Source organism: Cebus imitator, unplaced genomic scaffold (assembly GCF_001604975.1).
Source record: "Cebus imitator isolate Cc_AM_T3 unplaced genomic scaffold, Cebus_imitator-1.0 Scaffold538, whole genome shotgun sequence".
NCBI classification, from domain to species: domain Eukaryota; kingdom Metazoa; phylum Chordata; class Mammalia; order Primates; family Cebidae; genus Cebus; species Cebus imitator.
The window spans coordinates 437,017-453,404 of NW_016107853.1; the positions used below are offsets into that span (position 1 = coordinate 437,017).

The following is a 16,388-nucleotide window of genomic DNA, read 5'->3' on the forward strand; positions in this document are numbered from 1 at the left end:
GGTGAATTGCCTGAACCCAGGAGGCGGAGGTCGCGGTGAGCCGAGATCACGCCATTGCACTCCAGCCTGGGTAACAAGAGCGAAACTCCGTCTCAAAAAAAAAAAGAAAGAAAGAAAAGAAAAGGAAAAAACACTTAGCTATCATTGTTCATTGACCACACACTGCTGTGTCAAACGTTAACCCATGCTTATGGTTCTGTGTGGTCAAACTCAGCAGACCAGAAAAAGTCTAAAGGTTCTAAGTGACACCCTCAGGTGTTGTGAAATGGGTGAAACTTTGCTCTTGTTTAAAATAAAAGTTTGCATTTTTCTCCATGGATGATTCTGGAAGTCTCTCCAGCTCTACTCCAGGCCTCCTGGAGTAGCCTCGATCTTGGTGTTCTTTGAGATGAACATCTGTTTTGCCTTTAACAGGCATAAACAAAAACAGGCTTCCTCGAAGGCACCAACGCCACAGAAGAGAATCATCTAAGACTGAGCCAATACATTGGGCTCACAGACATGGCGGCTGCCTTGCACCCACAGACCCCAAGAAGGGAAACTCTTAGCCCTTGAGCACTTACAGGAAGAGCTGGAATGAAGATCGTGACATAGGTCTGAGTAAGCCTAAGTAACAAAAAGAAAACAAAAATTGTGACGGAGGCCTTGGTTTCAAGGGAAAAGTAGGCAGAAGAAAATAACTAGAACTGCCGTTTGCATTCTTGGCTCTTTCAAAATTAAAGGGCTTACATTGCTGGAGTAAATGTGAAAATTTACATATAAAGCTTGTCATCTTAAAACCCAGATAACCTTTCTTGGTTCTTTTGTGTCTTTATGTTTAGGAAGGGTTTTTCAATTTCAGCACCATCACCAGGTAATTTTCCACCTGTTGTGGGGTACTGTCCCGAGCACAGCAAGATGTCCCACAGTCTCCTGGGTTCTACCAGGAGTACCCCCTACTGCCAGCTGTGATAACCAGAAACGTCTACAGACATTGCCAAATGTCTCCTTGGTTCAGAGCCACTGATCTAGATAAGAGCTTTGAAAGCTCTTACCCGGCCAGGCACGTGGCTCACACCTGTAATCCAAGCACTTTGGGAGGCCAAGGTGGATGGATCACAAGATCAGGAGTTCGGGACCAGCCTGGCCAATATGGTGAAACCCTGTCTCTACTAAAACTACAAAAATTAGCTGGGCATGGTGGCCAGCGCCTGTAGCCCCAGCGACACGGGAAGCTAAGGCAGGAGAATTGCTTGAACCCGGGAGGCAGAGGTTGCAGTGAGCAGAGATCACGCCGCTGCACTCCAGCCTAGGAAACAGAGTGAGACACCATTTAAAAAAAAAAAAAAAGAATCCTGGGAGGTGGGGACCAGGGCACAGGTGGGTTTGAAAGCACTCAGCTGATTTTAATATCAACCAGGGTCAAGATATACTAAACTTTGAGCAAACGCCACAAACTACCATCCACATGGAGGGTGCTTACGAATCTATTTTCATTCAAAACTCTCAGCCATGCAGGTCACCCAGGAGGGGAGTGGGTACATCTTGGGTGCCAGATGTGAAAAGTACTGAGACCTAGAAGACGTCATCCAAGGAGAGATTAGCACCACTCTGGTGTGCAGCCTTGCCCCTGGCCTTGGCTGCACCCAGACGGGATGAACTTTCTGTGGGATGGACACCCAGTCCCGCCACAACAGGTCCCATCTTACCTGGACACGCCTGGGTCCTGCCTGAAGAGCAGCAGGATGTGTTGGGTGTTGAGAAAGAGCGCCCAGCAGGGGAAGCAGCAGAGGAGCAAGATGAGCGCGCTTCGCTGCAGGATCACGCCCACGTGCTTCAGGTTCTGACTCCCGTACGTCTGGGGTGAGCACAGCCAAAATGAGCCCATTAGCATGGACCCAGCACCCCGCCGTCCCCCAGAAGCCTTCAGTCATGCCTCATAAAGAAGCAGGTTGGGTTGAGCACAGTGGCTCATGCCTGAAATCCCAGCACTCTGGGAGGCCGAGGCTGGCAGATCATGAGGTCAGGAGATGGAGCCCATCCTGGACAATATGGTGAAACCTGGTCTCTACTAAAAATACAGAAAAATTAGCTGGGCGTGGTAGCGCACGCCTGTAGTCCCAGCTACTCGGGAGGCTGAGGCAGGAGGATTGCTTGAACCCAGGAGGCAGACGTTGCAGTGAGCCAAGGTCGCCACTGCACTCCAGCCTGGTGTCTGGTGACAGAGTGAGACTCTTGTCTGGAAAAAAAATATTAGCCGGGCGTGGTGGTGAGCACCTGTAACTGCAGCTACTCAGGAGGCTGAGGCAGGGGAATTGCTTGTACCCAGGAGTCTGGTTGCAGTGAACCGAGATCCTGCCACTGCACTCCAGCAAGACTCAAAAATAAATAAATAAATAAAATAAGAAAAAGAAAAGAAAAGAAAGAAGCAGCAGGTTGGCCAGGCAAGGTGGCTCAGGCCTGTAATCCCAGCACTTTGGGAGGCTGAGGCGAGCAGATCACTTGAGGCCAGGAGTTCAAGACCAGCCTATGCAACATGGTAAAACCCCATCTCAATAAAAAATTAGTTGGGTGTAGTGGTGCATGCCTGTAGTCCCAGCTACTTGAGAGGCTGAGGCAAGAGGATGGCTAGAGCTCAAGAGTTCGAGGCTGCAGTGAGCTGTGGGTGTGCCACTGCAGCCTAGCTTGGGTGACAAAGCAAGACTGTGTCTCCAAACAAAACAGCCAAATTTTGCACATCTTCTCAAGTTGTGCGCATCTCCCCCAGCTCCATGTTCAGTGACATCTCTCGTGGGTTGAAATTAACCAGAGGAAATACTTACACACCTGAAATTGGCAAACACTGCCAGTCACGTGTTTCTCTCTTCCCCCTTTCCCCCAAGACTTGGTTGCTGAACATTTACCAGCCTGCCACTGGGTGGGGACAGGAAAGCTGGGTTTTAAGAAGTCCTCCAAGCGACTCTGATGCACGCTCAATTTAGAGAACCACAGAACTATACCAAATTCAAACCAAACACGTGGGGAGTGATAGAGGGGAATTTTACAAAATGCCCCCTATTTGTTCAACATACAGTGTAAGACAGTCGTGCAGACAAACACTAGTTTACAAGGCTGAAAGAAACCCAGTGACATTTCAAATAAAGCAGGCCAGGAGAAGCGGAGTCGCTGGCAGACAGACACCGCAGGTGCTGCTGCTGGGCTCTTGTTGCCAGTGGGGCTCTGCCATCTACACTGGAGAAAAGGTATTTGAGGTCACTGTGAGCGTGTGGCCACTTCCATTTACCTGGGAGATGAGGGTGTCACAAGCAGAAGATAAGCCAAATCCCACCGAGACACCAGTGACATTGATAACCTGTAAACAAACCCAGAGATGAGTACTTGCAGAGTTAAAGAAAGAAAGGAAGATTAAATCCCTGCGTGTGTTGATCAGAGCCTGCAAAGCTCCTCCTTCAGCATTCACAAGGCAATTTTATCAACTCTGTTAGCTGCCTGAGGCCCCCAGTCAGACTGAGGCCATTCTCACAGGTTTAACAAAAATTCTGGACGGAACTAGAGTATTCATCAGGCTGCACTTTGACCCACTTCCTTATAACCGAAAGTCACGTGGCACCAGACACTGACCATGTACATCCCCGTTGTTCCTACAGATGGGATTTCTGGTGTCACAATCACAAGGCTATTGTTTAAGAATTGTTGACCCAGGGCGGTGGTTCATGCCTGTAATCCCAGCACTTTGGGAGGCCAAGGTGGAAGGATCGCTTGAGCCCAGGAGTTCAAGACCAGCGCAGGCAGCATGATGAAATCTCATCTCTACAAAAAGTACAAAAACTAGCAGGCATGGTGGCATGCTCCTGTAGTCCCAGCTATTTTTGAGGCTGAGGTAGGAGGATCACTTGAACCCGAGAAGCAGAGGTTACAGTGAACCGAGATTACACCACTGTACACCAACCTGTGTCAAGACCCCCATAAAGGAACTGAATCAGCATGAGAACAGTTTCTTCACATCCCTGTCGCATGACTTCACACTGCACTCTTCAACCAATCGCATGACTTCACACTGCACTCTTCAACCAATCGACAATCACACTTCAGCCCATTCGAAAACCCTTAAAAACCCTAGCCCTAAACTCTTCGAGGGAGACAGATTTGAGGTTTCCTCATCCAGTGGCCTTACAATTAAACCTCTTTCACTGTTGCAACCTGGCATCTTGGCGTATTGACTTGCCATGAGCAAGGTGACAAACCTATTATGGCTATAAGTTTTGGCTAGGTTAAAGGACACGCACAAGCTTGGAAGGGGAAGAAAAGTCTAGGCCAGAGGTGATTGCCCAGACTTTCTCTTTTAAAAGTCATTTTGCTCTCCAATTTCGGGGCTCAGGGACACTGCTTACTGGAATGCAATGACACAGCAGCACAGAAGAGTCCACCTCCTGGAGACCTAGCATGGCCCGCGTCCTTACCCTGGAGGGCACTGGGAGTGCAGAGGCAGTCTGAAGTCCAGGTTAGTGCCAGAGCCTTTCTAGATGTGCTCACCTTCACCAAGGGTCAGCAGCAAACCCTAAAGCTTCGGGGAGCCCAGGGCAGTGCCCCCAAACCAGGGAGTGGTATCACAGGATGTCTGACGCATACCCCTTCTGGAACCTGGTGCCTCCACCTGATTCTACAGCAGGGAACCCGTGGGCAACAGCCCAAACTGCACCCAGCCTGGAAGCCCTGACTTTGATAAGCCTTTGGCCACATCCTGTAATTCCTTGGCCAAAGAGAACCTGCTGAGGCTTGCTAAGTGCATTTCTGTCTTCCCTTCTATTGCAAATACAATACTTAAAAACAAAATGGGGCGGGCGCTGGGGGCGGTGGCTCACCCTTGTAATCCCAGCACTTTGGAAGGCCGAGGTCTTCCAAAGATCACTTGAGGTCAGGAGTTCTAGAACAGCCTGGGCTGACAAGGTGAAACCATATATATATAGACACAAAAATTAGCCAGGCGAGGTGACAGTCGCCTGTAATCCCAGCTACTCAGGAGGCTGAGGCAGGGAGAATTGCTTGAACCCAAGAGGCGGAGGTTGCAGTGAGCTGAGATCATGCCACTGTGCTCTAGCCTGGGCGACAGAGCAAGACTCTGCCTTGTAAAAACAACGGATAATTAAGCCTGGGGTTGTCCATGTTGTCCCCTAAAGCCAAAATAAAATAAGCCATATGTACTCATAGCTAGTTCCACATACATTTGGTGACTAATTCCCAGCAGTCTTGCATAGTTCACAGGTAGCAAATGTAATGCCTGGTGAGACCAGGCAGATAACTGAAAGTGTGTCTCCATCAGGGCTGGAGCAAAGGGGAAATGCATCCATCAAAGAGCCATTGAATCCACTTTTGTAGAAACACCCAAACTAGACAAACCAAACCCTTCGGCCTCACATGGCCAGTTGACAATTCCTGGCTGAGATGGACGATATGTCTCTGGTTTGGGGGGTTTGCATCTACAATACGGAGAGGATTTGGAGTTCCTCTCAATTTTAAATTTGGACACAAAGATATGGACTTTCGCCTTCCAGACCCATTTCTAGATTAGGACTCTCAGTAAGACAGACAACTGAGTGGGGAGCATGGGGGGAGTCACTTCCTCCTGAGGAAGTCAGACTTGAACTCCCCTTTTACTGTTCCCTTCCCCGAACTGTGGGACCAAGAGTGGGAATCAGAGCACCATGAATCACAAGTAAGATGATGGCTGGGCACGGTGGCTCACGCCTGTAATCCTAGCACTTTGGGAGGCCAAGGCAGGTGGATTGTTTGAACTCAGGCGTTTGAGACCAGCCTGGGCGACATGGTGAAACCCCGATTCTACTAAAAATACAAAAATTAGCCAAGTGTGGTGGTGCACACCTGTAACCCCAGCTACTTGGGAGGCTGAGGCAAGAGAATCGTTTGAACCAGGAGACAGAGTTTGCAGTGAGCCGAGATCACGCCACTGAACTCCAGCCCGGCGACAGAGCGAGACTTCATCACAAAAAAAAAAATAAATAAATAAAGTAAAATAAAAAACAGAAATAAGAGGATGTGGTAGACAGAATAATGCCCCCTAAGATGTTCCCATCCTAATCCCCAGAAGCTAGGAATCTGCGAGGTTATATGGCAAAGGGGAATTAAGGCTGCAGCACCTTGATTTTAGCCCGTGAAACCCACTCCAGACTTCTGCCCTCCAGCACTGTAAGAGAATAAGTCTGTGAAGGTTTCAGCCACGACCTTTTGGTGATTGGTTACAGCAGCAGCAGGAGACAAACACAGGCAGCGTTGGTAAACCTGTCAGAAAGCCACCACGTACCGCGATCGCCAGCGTGACCGCGTCCAGCTCCAGCTTGCCCAGGTGGCCGCAGAACACGGAGCTTATGAAGCTGATCAGGAACACCATCAGCTGAACCAAGAACTGGAAAGAGAGGGGAATGGGAAGGGAGGTGAGTGCCCACCATCGCAGGAAAGCCTGGGGCCCCAGGGGTGACCCCGACACCAGTCAGAAGTAAAGAAACCCAGCTTCAGTGAGCCTCTGCCGCCTGTCATAGGCAAATGTACAATTTCTGGGGCTGGGGGTGGGGGCCTCTTGAGATCTCAAAACATTTATTTGCAACCATGGGGTCAGAACCACTTTTTTGAGAAGCTCCCAGCCTTTTCGGTTTTTCACTTCAGTTTCTCAAGCTACAGAGCACATTAAGTTTCCTCTGAAATCTGCAGAGGCTGCCTTCTGGGATAATGCCCTTGTTATCCAAGATTCCTAGTGTGGACTGGAGAGAATATGGGATCCAACAGCAAGAGCCCACTCCAGCTAGGAAGTCCGCAGACGAGGAGCTGAAGATAGCGATGAGATCGTCCACCTGGAGTGCCGGTGGAATCGGGATTCTCAGGGGGAAACAGAAGAGGCCCACTGAGCACTTCGCATTCTAGGAAGCCTCAGATGTGAAGGCAATTTCTGGAATATTGAGCCATTTCTTCCTCGAAATTCCAGCGGGCAATTCTATGAATTGCTCCACAGCGCTTTCAGTGCACCATTGGATAACGAGCTTATTTCTGGAGGTTACCTTAAAATCACCAGATTTTAATCACCTGCCCCCCACCCACCAGACCCGGGCAGTCCAGTATCTCTCTTGGGGAAGCCCCTCTCCCCTGGCAGGCTACGTGGCCCAAAAGGGGGGTTCACATGACCCCTGCTCCCTAGGAGGAGAGGATGGGTGCCTTAGGACTTGCTGCTGCCACTGCTGCCTACGTCTACCCCATGGGGCCCTCACTGAAGCTGACGCCCCAGAGTTGGTGATGCTTGCTGCTGGTCCAGCTGCAAGGCCGCCTCTCACCGCCCTCAAGGAGTACAGACTCCACTGTGCTGAGCCCACAGAAAAGTCCCTCTTCCTAGGGCTCCAGTGACTTAGCTTCTAGAGCTGACCTCCACCAGGCTCACACACAGCCCATCTGCCAGCTCTGCAACCACCTCCAAATTCAGGCCCCTGAGCCATGATGGTTCCCATCATCGCCCTCTTTTCCTCCCCAGAATCCACACCTAGGGAGAGACCATTTTCAACTCCTGTGATGGGCCCAGACCTTCAAAGCATGCAAAGCCTGTTCGTGTGTGTGTGGTAGCGGATGTATCTTTCTTTTATCATCGTCTACGTGACCCAGACACCTCTCTACCACAGAAGCCAGGTGTGAATGTCATCTCCAACAGTCGCCCGGCCACTGAGCAGGTGGAGCACTTTTTTTTTTTTTTTTTTTTTTTTTTTTTTTTTTTCACGTGTAAGATTTTATTCAGATTTGATTTGCATTCCAAAAGAAATTATAAAATGTATTTACTTGTTTATAAAAAAAAGAGGGGGTACAAAATTTTAATTCAAATTATAAAACATGATTCATTTTCAGATTAAAAGTGGGCTAGTTGCTTGGAGTAACAAACTTTTAAATCAGCATTTTCCACCTCCACACCAAGGATAACCTTCTAATTAATGATCAGCTATGCTGTAATAGGATAGCACTGAGACTTGAGTAAACAGCAAAACTGAAGAGCTCTTCTAAGCCCAGACCAGGAACTTTTTTATGCCTTCTCATAGTGACGAACAGCAACCACATCACCAAAAGTAAGGGTCATAACCATTTTGCCATCCTTAATTTCCCTTACAAAATTTGTTTCTTTGCCATCCCATTTCTGTACGTGAACAAGTTTGTCTCCATCCAGGCTAACAACAGACTTACAGTTTCTATCATCTGCAGTGGTTTCATCAAACTCTTCTCCCAGATGGAAACTAATCTCCGTGTTCTTGAATGTGCTGAGAGTCCTGATGACCACTTTGTCTCCTTCCTGACTGATAATTACTGTAGGTTTGGTCACATTTCCCACCTGCCTAGTGGCAAAGCCCACACCTAGAGCCTTCATGTACTCATCGAAGTTCTGACTGTCTGTCAGTTTCCAGGTAGCACAGAAAGCCTCCACCATCCTTGCCCCTTCCCCTCTTTAAGACAAGAGCGAGGATCTTCTGGTCTAATTGCCACTGCAGTTCAGAAGACCCTTTATCGGTGGAGCACTTTTGTAAGGCCCTGCGTGGGTAATCCAAAATAAGGCTGAAGACGGGAATAAAAAAGGCGTGGGGTGGAGGTGCCAATCAAAAAGGCTGACATGAAGAACCAGATGCTGTAGAATCTAGAGCTAGAGCCAGTGGACGTCCCGTAGGCCTGTACCAGCAATGGTGACACATGATTTAGGCGTTGTCACCACCCTTACAGATGTCCCCTGTGGTTTCATTAGGCGGAGCTTGGTGTCTGTTTCAATTGTGAATTCATGTACCTTTAAAGGCCACAGGGTCCTTTCTATGTGTGAACTCCGCATCACTTCCAAATCTTTCCAGCTTACTGCGCTTTAAGCCTTTGCACATCATCTGTCACAAGCGGTTGTGTTCACAGAATCTGTCTTCTTCCCCGTGGAACATCGCGTTTCTACTCCACGGTTCCCTGCCTCCCTGCGGGCCACCTGTGAGCTGTTTCTCATGGCTTCGTATGGAAATGTCCTCAGTCACCCCTACTGCTCAGCCTTTGGAGTCCCTCCCAGATTTTGCCATCACAAATTGCATCACCCTGAACATCTTTCTCACTTGGGTGGGGGCCGGTCCAAGGGTGAGAATCATTGGATGTCTTGGATACAAAAGGCCAGGAAGTCGAGCTGAGCTAAACTAATCCAGGTGAGATGCACCTTCAATGTCAATGCCAGCAAAAACGTTTTTTTTTGAGAGCTGCTGCGGCTCTGCCGGGGTTACGGCAACAACCTTGTGCTCCGACTGCCTGAGTCAGGCAGTCCATCCTGAACGTCCGTGCCTGGGATCTCAGCTTGAGTCCGGATTTGCTAACCTCTTCTCAGATCCTGGTTTCAAGCCCTTTGGGTAAATACTTGGCCACAGACTGTGAATCATGTACACAAGGGTCACCTGGGAGCCTGTGCCCTGGCCCATCACAAGACCCAGGAGGCTAGGCCGGGCTCAGTGGCTCACACCTATAATCCCAGCACTTTGGGAGGCCGAGGCAGGTGGATCACCTGAGGTCAAAAGTTCAAGACCAGCCTGGCCAACATGGCAAAGCCCCGTTCTCTACCAAAAACACAAAAAATAAGCTGGGTGCTGTGGTGTGTGGCTGCAATCCCAGCTACTTGGGAGGCTGAGGCAGGAGAATCGTTTGAACCCTGAAGGCAGAAGTTGCAATGAGCTGAGATTGCACCACTATACTCTGGCCTGGGTGACCGAGAGAGACTCTGTCTCAAAAAAAACAAAAAACAAAAAACGACCCAGGAGTTTGGTGGGGCTGAGGAATCTTCATTTCAACATGTCCCCACACTCCCTCACACACACCCAGGCTAGGTGCATGGGGTCCTGGGTCACATTTTGAGCATGCTCCAGACCCTCTGGGACTGTGCTGTCGCAGACGCATATCTGCGCCCAGGGAATGAACCAATTCTGAACAAAGGCCTGTTCCACTAGCTGTCCCAGCAGCTGCTGTCTGAAGAACAGCCTGAACTGGCAGTGGCTTGGACAGAACCAAATGAATGACAGAAATTGCCAGAGTGGGCCGGGCCCGGTGGCTCACACCTGCAATTGCAGGACTTTGGAAGGCTGAGGCGGGAGGACTGCTTGAGCCCCGGAGTTCGAGACCAGCCCAGGCAACATTTTGTAGTGATCCCATCTCTAGAAAAAAATACCAAAGATAGCATGTGTGGTGGCACGCACCTGCGATCCCAGCCACTCAGGAGGCTGAGGCAGGAAGGATCACCTGAGTTCAGGAGTTTGAAGCTGCAGTGAGCAGTCCATACCACTGCATTCCAGCCTGGGTGCCACAGTGAGACCCTGCCAAACCCTGCCAGACTGACTGTGCTTCCATCACTTCTTGTCACTGCGACCCTGCTCAGATTTTGGCCAGACAACAATAAGCAAGCTTGGCAGCCAGATTAAAAACCTTCAGCACCTGGCAGCTTTAGAGGGTTTTCTCCAGGGCAAGGCGCCTCCAGACCGCTTCTCCTACCCCCTCCCATGACTGCTGAAAGTTCACTCACCGGAAGGAAACTGAGAGGTCACCTGGGGTAGCCCCCCCCCCACCTTTCTTTTACATGTGAGGAAGCACAGCCCTGGAGTTTTCGCAAGGAGCCCAGCCACGTGACTCTCAATCTCAACTCAGATGGTTACTTACGGCCACTGTCTTTGAAGCACAAAGTACATCCAAGTGCTGGGGGGACAGGTGTGAGTTAGACACCACTGCTCCACTCCCACCCCATGGGACCCACAGTACAGACGGTCCCGACTGCACAATTTTTCAACTTTGCAATGGTGCAAAAGCAATGTACGTTCCGTAGAAACCATACTTGGAATGTGGAATATTGATCTTTTCCCGGGCTAGTGATGTGTAGTCTCAGACTTGCAGTACTGGTCAGGGCAGTGGGCCACAGCTCCCCATCAGCTCTGCCATCATGAGGGCAGGCAGGTGACACTCTGCAGTGGAATGCGTTGCCAGTATTTTTTGGGTATTTTGTTTTGTGTTTTCACACATCCTGTCATGACTATAAAACGGCCATCTTGTGTCTCCTGCTTCTGGGGAAACGAAGGCAGCTATGACTCTTGTGATGGAACTCAAGATAATTGGCCAGCATGGGGGTGGCAAGCCCATCACGGCCATCCACGCAAGTCAGGACTTTCAAAATCCATGATCTCATCCTTTTGGTCCATGTAACCCCATCATAAGCCAAGGAGCATCTGTAGAGTAGGGAAAGACGTTCAAAATGCAATAAATAACATAGCTCAAGACATGTGCGTGATGAGCTGTGGGGTGCGGCAGGGGAGTCAGAGAAGGTTCCTGGGGGAAATGAAGTGGAGCTGAAACCTGCATGATGAACAGGTTAATGTCAGGTAGGCAGGGGCAAGAGACTTGTCTGCCAGGGAGGACTTCCCAGGCGGAGGCACTGAAAGGAGGCTGGGTGGAGGATGTGGCCAGGAGATGAGGACCAGAGACGAGGCTGGAGGGCTGGCTGGGGCCAGGCCATAGAGGGCCTTACAGGACCAAGGAAAGGGTTCTGAGCAGGAGGCACAAGCTCAGATGACCATTTGAAAAGAACTCGTGGCTCCATGTGGCGCATGACAGCGGAGATATAAAGAAGTGGATCCCTCTGAGAGGTATTTAAGGAGCTAAAACCTAAGGCCTTGGTGAGGATGGATTAGAGGAGGAAATAGGGAGCAGAGGCGGTGGGGGCCGGACCCACCCAGCTTTCCTCTTTCCAGCTCCTGCCATCTTTGACCACTTCCTCACAACCATTGAATGGGAGGAGTCACCTTCCCTGAAGGTCTTCCCCCACTTAGGCCTAGGCCTGTCTGTCTCCAGCCAGGCTTCTCCTGCTGAATCTGGTGTTAGTAACTACTTCCTGATCAATATCTTCCCCATGGCCTGCAGGATACAAACCAAAAGGTCAGCCTGCACTTTCTCCTTTGTGCGTCCTGGTTTGTAAAGCGGGTCTCTCCAGATCCCCCACCTCACTCCCTCAACCTGCCTGCCTGCTCTGATGTTTCTGCTCCACAGCCATAGAAAGCCTGCCAGCTCCTTCCCACACAAGTGGAAACATTTCTTTGAGTTGGAGCCTAGACTATCCCACGTCTGTTACATCCTGGGCAATGCCTGGGGGTCCGTCTTTGGGGTTATTTTTCAGAACTGTTGCCAGCCAGGTGATGAGAGGCTGTTGACAAAGAGGAGGCACAGCTGGAGTGCCTGAGGCCAGGTATCTGCACATTCTCTCCCTTGCAAATCCAGTCTTCCTCAAACTTTCTCCAGGATAAAATGGGTGGAGCTTTTGAGAAGTAAGCACCATTCAGCTCACACTTTCCTTTGTGCTATGGGTTATTATCTTTACAAATGCCTCATTTAGAGTAGGGCAGGGTGGCTCACACCTGTAATTCCAGCACTTTGGGAGCCCTAGGCAGGAGGATCACGAGGTCAGGAGTTTGAAACCAGCCTGACCAACATGGTGAAACCCCATCTCTACTAAAACTACAAAAATTAGCCGGGCATGGTGGTGGGTATCTGTAATCCCAGCTACTCAGGAGGCTGAGGCAGGAGAATTGCTTGAACCCAGGAGGCGGAGGTTGCAGTGAGCCGAGATCGCGCCATTGCACTGCAGCCTGGACAACAGAGTGAGACTCCATCTCAAAAACAACAAACAACAACAACAAAGGCCTCTTTTAAAAGCCCAGTGGGAGACCTCAAGGGTCAGGGTTAACTTGAGAGATCTGGAAGGGAGAGGGTGAATGAGAGAGAAAATTACAGCAGGGAGAGCCAGACAGGCACGTTCCTTATGTTATGTTGGAGACTTGGAGAAGAAAGTATTGGACAATGAGCATAGAAACAGAAGGGGGTGGTCTCTCCTTATCCCCTGCCCCTTGGGAAAGAAAACTTTACAGCAGATGGGATTGGAGATGGGAGACAGACCCAGGGGAGTCCACATACACTTCATCAGAGACTAAAGAGGTGGCAAAGCTCTCCACATTTTCAAAAGCAGAGACACACACACAAAGGACTGGAAGGAAAGTTCCTAAATGACCTCTCAGTGGTGAGATTTCAGAGGTTTTTTTTTCTTTTGTTGGTCTTGGTTTCCTATATTTTTTCTACAGCGAATAGGCATGACATTTGTAAGCAACACAATCATATATAGATGTATGTACACACAGAGAAAAGGCGGGGTCCCCGGCAGGTCAGTCTTGTGGTCATCCCTGGAGACCTGGAGAGGTCCTCCACATCAAGGAGATCAGGCTACTGGGAGGGGTTTCAGAAAGCTGCCCTGTTATTATTATTATTGCTGTTGTTATTAGTGCTGTACTATTAAAGCAATAACAGGCTGGGCAAGGTGACTCATGCTTATAATCCCAACTCTTGGGAGGCAGAGGCAGGAGAATCGCTTGAGCCCAGGAATTCAAGATCAGCCTGGGCGGCACAGACAGACCCTGTCTCTAACCCCAAATACAAAACTTAGCCAGGCATGATGGCGTGTGCCTGTCGTCTCCGCCACTTGGAAAGTTGAGTCTGCAGTGAGCTGTGATCGCACTACTGCACTCCAGCCTGGCCGACAGAGCAAGACCCTGTCTCAAAAAAAAAAAAATAATAATAAAGCAATAATAGCCTTAGAAAGCCACTTCTCACAGCAGCTCTGTGAGGGAGTGCTGGGACAAGACACGATTATCATCCCCATTTTACAGATGAATATGCAGAGACCAGAAGAGGTTAAGAGGCTGTTCCAATCCGCACAGCTGCTTCCTGACTTAACCTTCGGAGGTCAAAGCAGGGCATGCAGCCCCAGGTCTTGAGATTCCAAATCATGAGGTTGTTTTGTTTTGAGACCAAGTCTTCCTCTGTCATCCAGGCTGGAGTGCAGTGGCATGATCTCAGTTCACGGCAACCTCCACCTCCCAGGTACAAGCGATTTTCAAGCCTCAGCCTCTGGAGTAGCTGGGATTACAGGCGCCTGTCACCATATTCAGCTGATTTTTGTATTTTTAGTAGAGATGGGGTTTCAACATGTTGGCCAGGATGGTCTTGAACTCCTGGCCTCGTGTGATCCACTCGCCTGCACCTCCCAAAGTGCTGGGATTACAGGCTGAGCCACCGCACCTGGTCCCACATCGAGTTCTTTGCGGTCTGTGAGAAAGCATCGCTGATGGATCTTCATCCCATGGCTTTGACCTCCGCATTTCTCTTGCTGTCCTGCGCACCACAGCGAGTGTCACAATATCCCACACACCACCGATCCCACTCCAGGGGCGCAGCGGCGCCTCAGCCCACACATGTGCAGAATCTCAGCCTCAAAGCCAAAAGCTTATTCACGCCTTACGTGCGCATCGGCTGCTGCTTGTCCTGCCCTTCGGTTTCAAAACCACCCAAGCTGGCAGGGGAACGTGGATAGGATTAAATTTTTATGGTTTTTAAAACCACATTACTTTTAGAAGACAAGGCAGAAACAGCCCTAACCTAATGATTAAAAAGAAAAGACTCCCACAGATAAGAACACCGCGGCCCCACAAAGAACCACATTAAAACCCCGGTTTTCTCTCACATATGATTGGCGGGAGTGGGTGGAACAGGACGCCTCTGGTCTCCGCAGAGGTTGACTGGATTCCGGAGAAATCGTTTAGCAGCTCTAAGTCCACGACAGACCACGCACCCCCTCCTCCGTGCCTCGGGATTATTTAGATCGCTGAGCTTCCGAAGTTTTTACCGCTACTTTTCAAAGAAACAAGTTCCCTCATGTTTTGAGGTTCAGGCAAATTGCGCTTCGTTGGCTGGAATCAGCTCCCAGGGAAGGCACCCGCGGGTGCAACTGCAGCCTGGACCTGACTGAGCCCCGTTGGGTGCAAATATCCCGGCTCCCCGGTGTCTCCAGGCGCAGGAGGCGGGAGTCGCCGGCCTCTCCGAGCCAACGTGCGCCCGGGCGCGTGCCAGCCGTGCCCGCAGTGCCGCGCGGGGCCCCCAGTCGTGCGGTGCGGAGCGGAGGGCGGCCGGGACGCAGGAGGAGGAGCGGGGGTGCCCGACTGGCTCCCGGTAGGATGCTCCCCGGTGCCCGCCTGCGGCCAGCTCACTCTGTCCCTAAACCCCACCAAGCCACCCGCGGAGGCAGGAGTCACCAGGCCCCCAGCCCACCGGGACCGGTCTCCCACTGAGGCCACCCTACTCACCGCTGGGCCCGCTAGGACCAAGAGCGCCCGCAGCTCCTCTCGGAAGTCGGACAGCCGCAGGCGGCGCGCCTCGCGGAGCTCAAGGATGGTCTCCGGGCCTCCGCGCGCGGGCACGGGCGCGAGCTCCTCAGGAGCCTCCATGTGCCAGGCGCGCTGCGGCCGGGGAGGGCGGAGGCCTGCTGTGGGGACCGCGTAGCGCAGCCTGTTCTGCAGTCCCCGCCCCTGCCGCCCGCCCAGAGCCCGCCCCGCGCCTGGCGCCCTGGGGCCAGACTGAGTGCGCCCCAGGACGGCAGTCTGCTACCTTGGGCGCGCCCCTTGCAGCTCTCTCTGCAACACTGCGGACGCCTGCGGGTCTTGCAAAGACCAAGGAACTCCTGTATTTGGAAGGCAAAGTTTGAAAAAGCTCTGTTGGAAACTAACGGAACGCGCTCCGGCGGCTGGGTCCTCCAAGTCTCGGACGCCAGGGCTCACCCCTGCTCTGCGCCTCTCCTAGGGGTTTCAGGTTCTGAATGCCTTGGCGTGGAAGGACCCAGAGGCCTCCAGCCAAGACTCGGTTAGCAGCCCGCGGGGTACACTGGTTGGGCGCATTTGTTGTGCAGATTGAGTTGGGTACATTCTTTGATACTGGTTTGGATGTTTCATACTCTTCTCCTCTCATCGGTTGTTCCAATAGAGAACTTAGAACCTACCAGGACAGAGCAACATGCTCCCATTTACCAAGTAGCACAGTTGGCGCCCATTGGTCGTCTTGGAAGTTTATCCATCAGTCTGTTATGGGAGGACGAGAGGCTGGGGCTCAGAAGGGCACAGGCAGCCTCCCAGAGCCTCAGTTTCCTCATCTGCAAAGGTGAAATAACATCTCGTCGCCAGCTGTGAAGATTAGGGTTGCCTGGGCAGAGGACCTGAGTCAGTGCCGCCTGCCCTCAGCCTGGCACCGGCCATTACCTAGTAAGTGTCATTTACCAGGACCTGAATAATTTCTGTAAAAATCCAAATTCCTTCTGTTGTAAGTGATCCAATGTAAGTAGAGAAAACGGAAGACAAATTTTTTGGGTCACGTAATCAGGAAGTTTGGATTCTGGGATTTAAAAACAAGATTATTCATGCTGTCCCTCTCCCCATCTCTGTCCCTCTCTTCCCTTCTCCTCGCCCCTTGGGGTTCTTTATATGGTTTCTCTCCCTCCTCTGCAGGCA

At 51.0% G+C, this 16,388-nt stretch overlaps 2 protein-coding genes across 2 annotated transcripts in view; both read right to left on the reverse strand.

The window, feature by feature from the left end:
• Positions 1–15,432, reverse strand: part of SLC47A1 (solute carrier family 47 member 1) — a 41,589-nt gene extending 26,157 nt beyond the window's left edge. The window contains exons 1-5 of the mRNA XM_037733591.1: positions 15,195–15,432; positions 6,299–6,400; positions 3,263–3,331; positions 1,689–1,837; positions 564–606 (exon numbers count right to left, since the gene is read on the reverse strand). Of these exons, the coding sequence (XP_037589519.1) occupies positions 564–606; positions 1,689–1,837; positions 3,263–3,331; positions 6,299–6,400; positions 15,195–15,335 (504 nt within the window). The 5' untranslated portion in view covers positions 15,336–15,432. The remainder of the gene's footprint in view (positions 1–563; positions 607–1,688; positions 1,838–3,262; positions 3,332–6,298; positions 6,401–15,194) is intronic.
• LOC108293505 (fatty acid-binding protein, brain) lies at positions 7,734–8,535 on the reverse strand. The gene has a single exon (XM_017514942.2). It carries the CDS (start codon positions 8,444–8,446, stop codon positions 8,048–8,050), a length of 399 nt encoding a protein of 132 aa, XP_017370431.1. The 5' UTR covers positions 8,447–8,535; the 3' UTR covers positions 7,734–8,047.
• Positions 15,433–16,388: the final 956 nt, after the last annotated feature.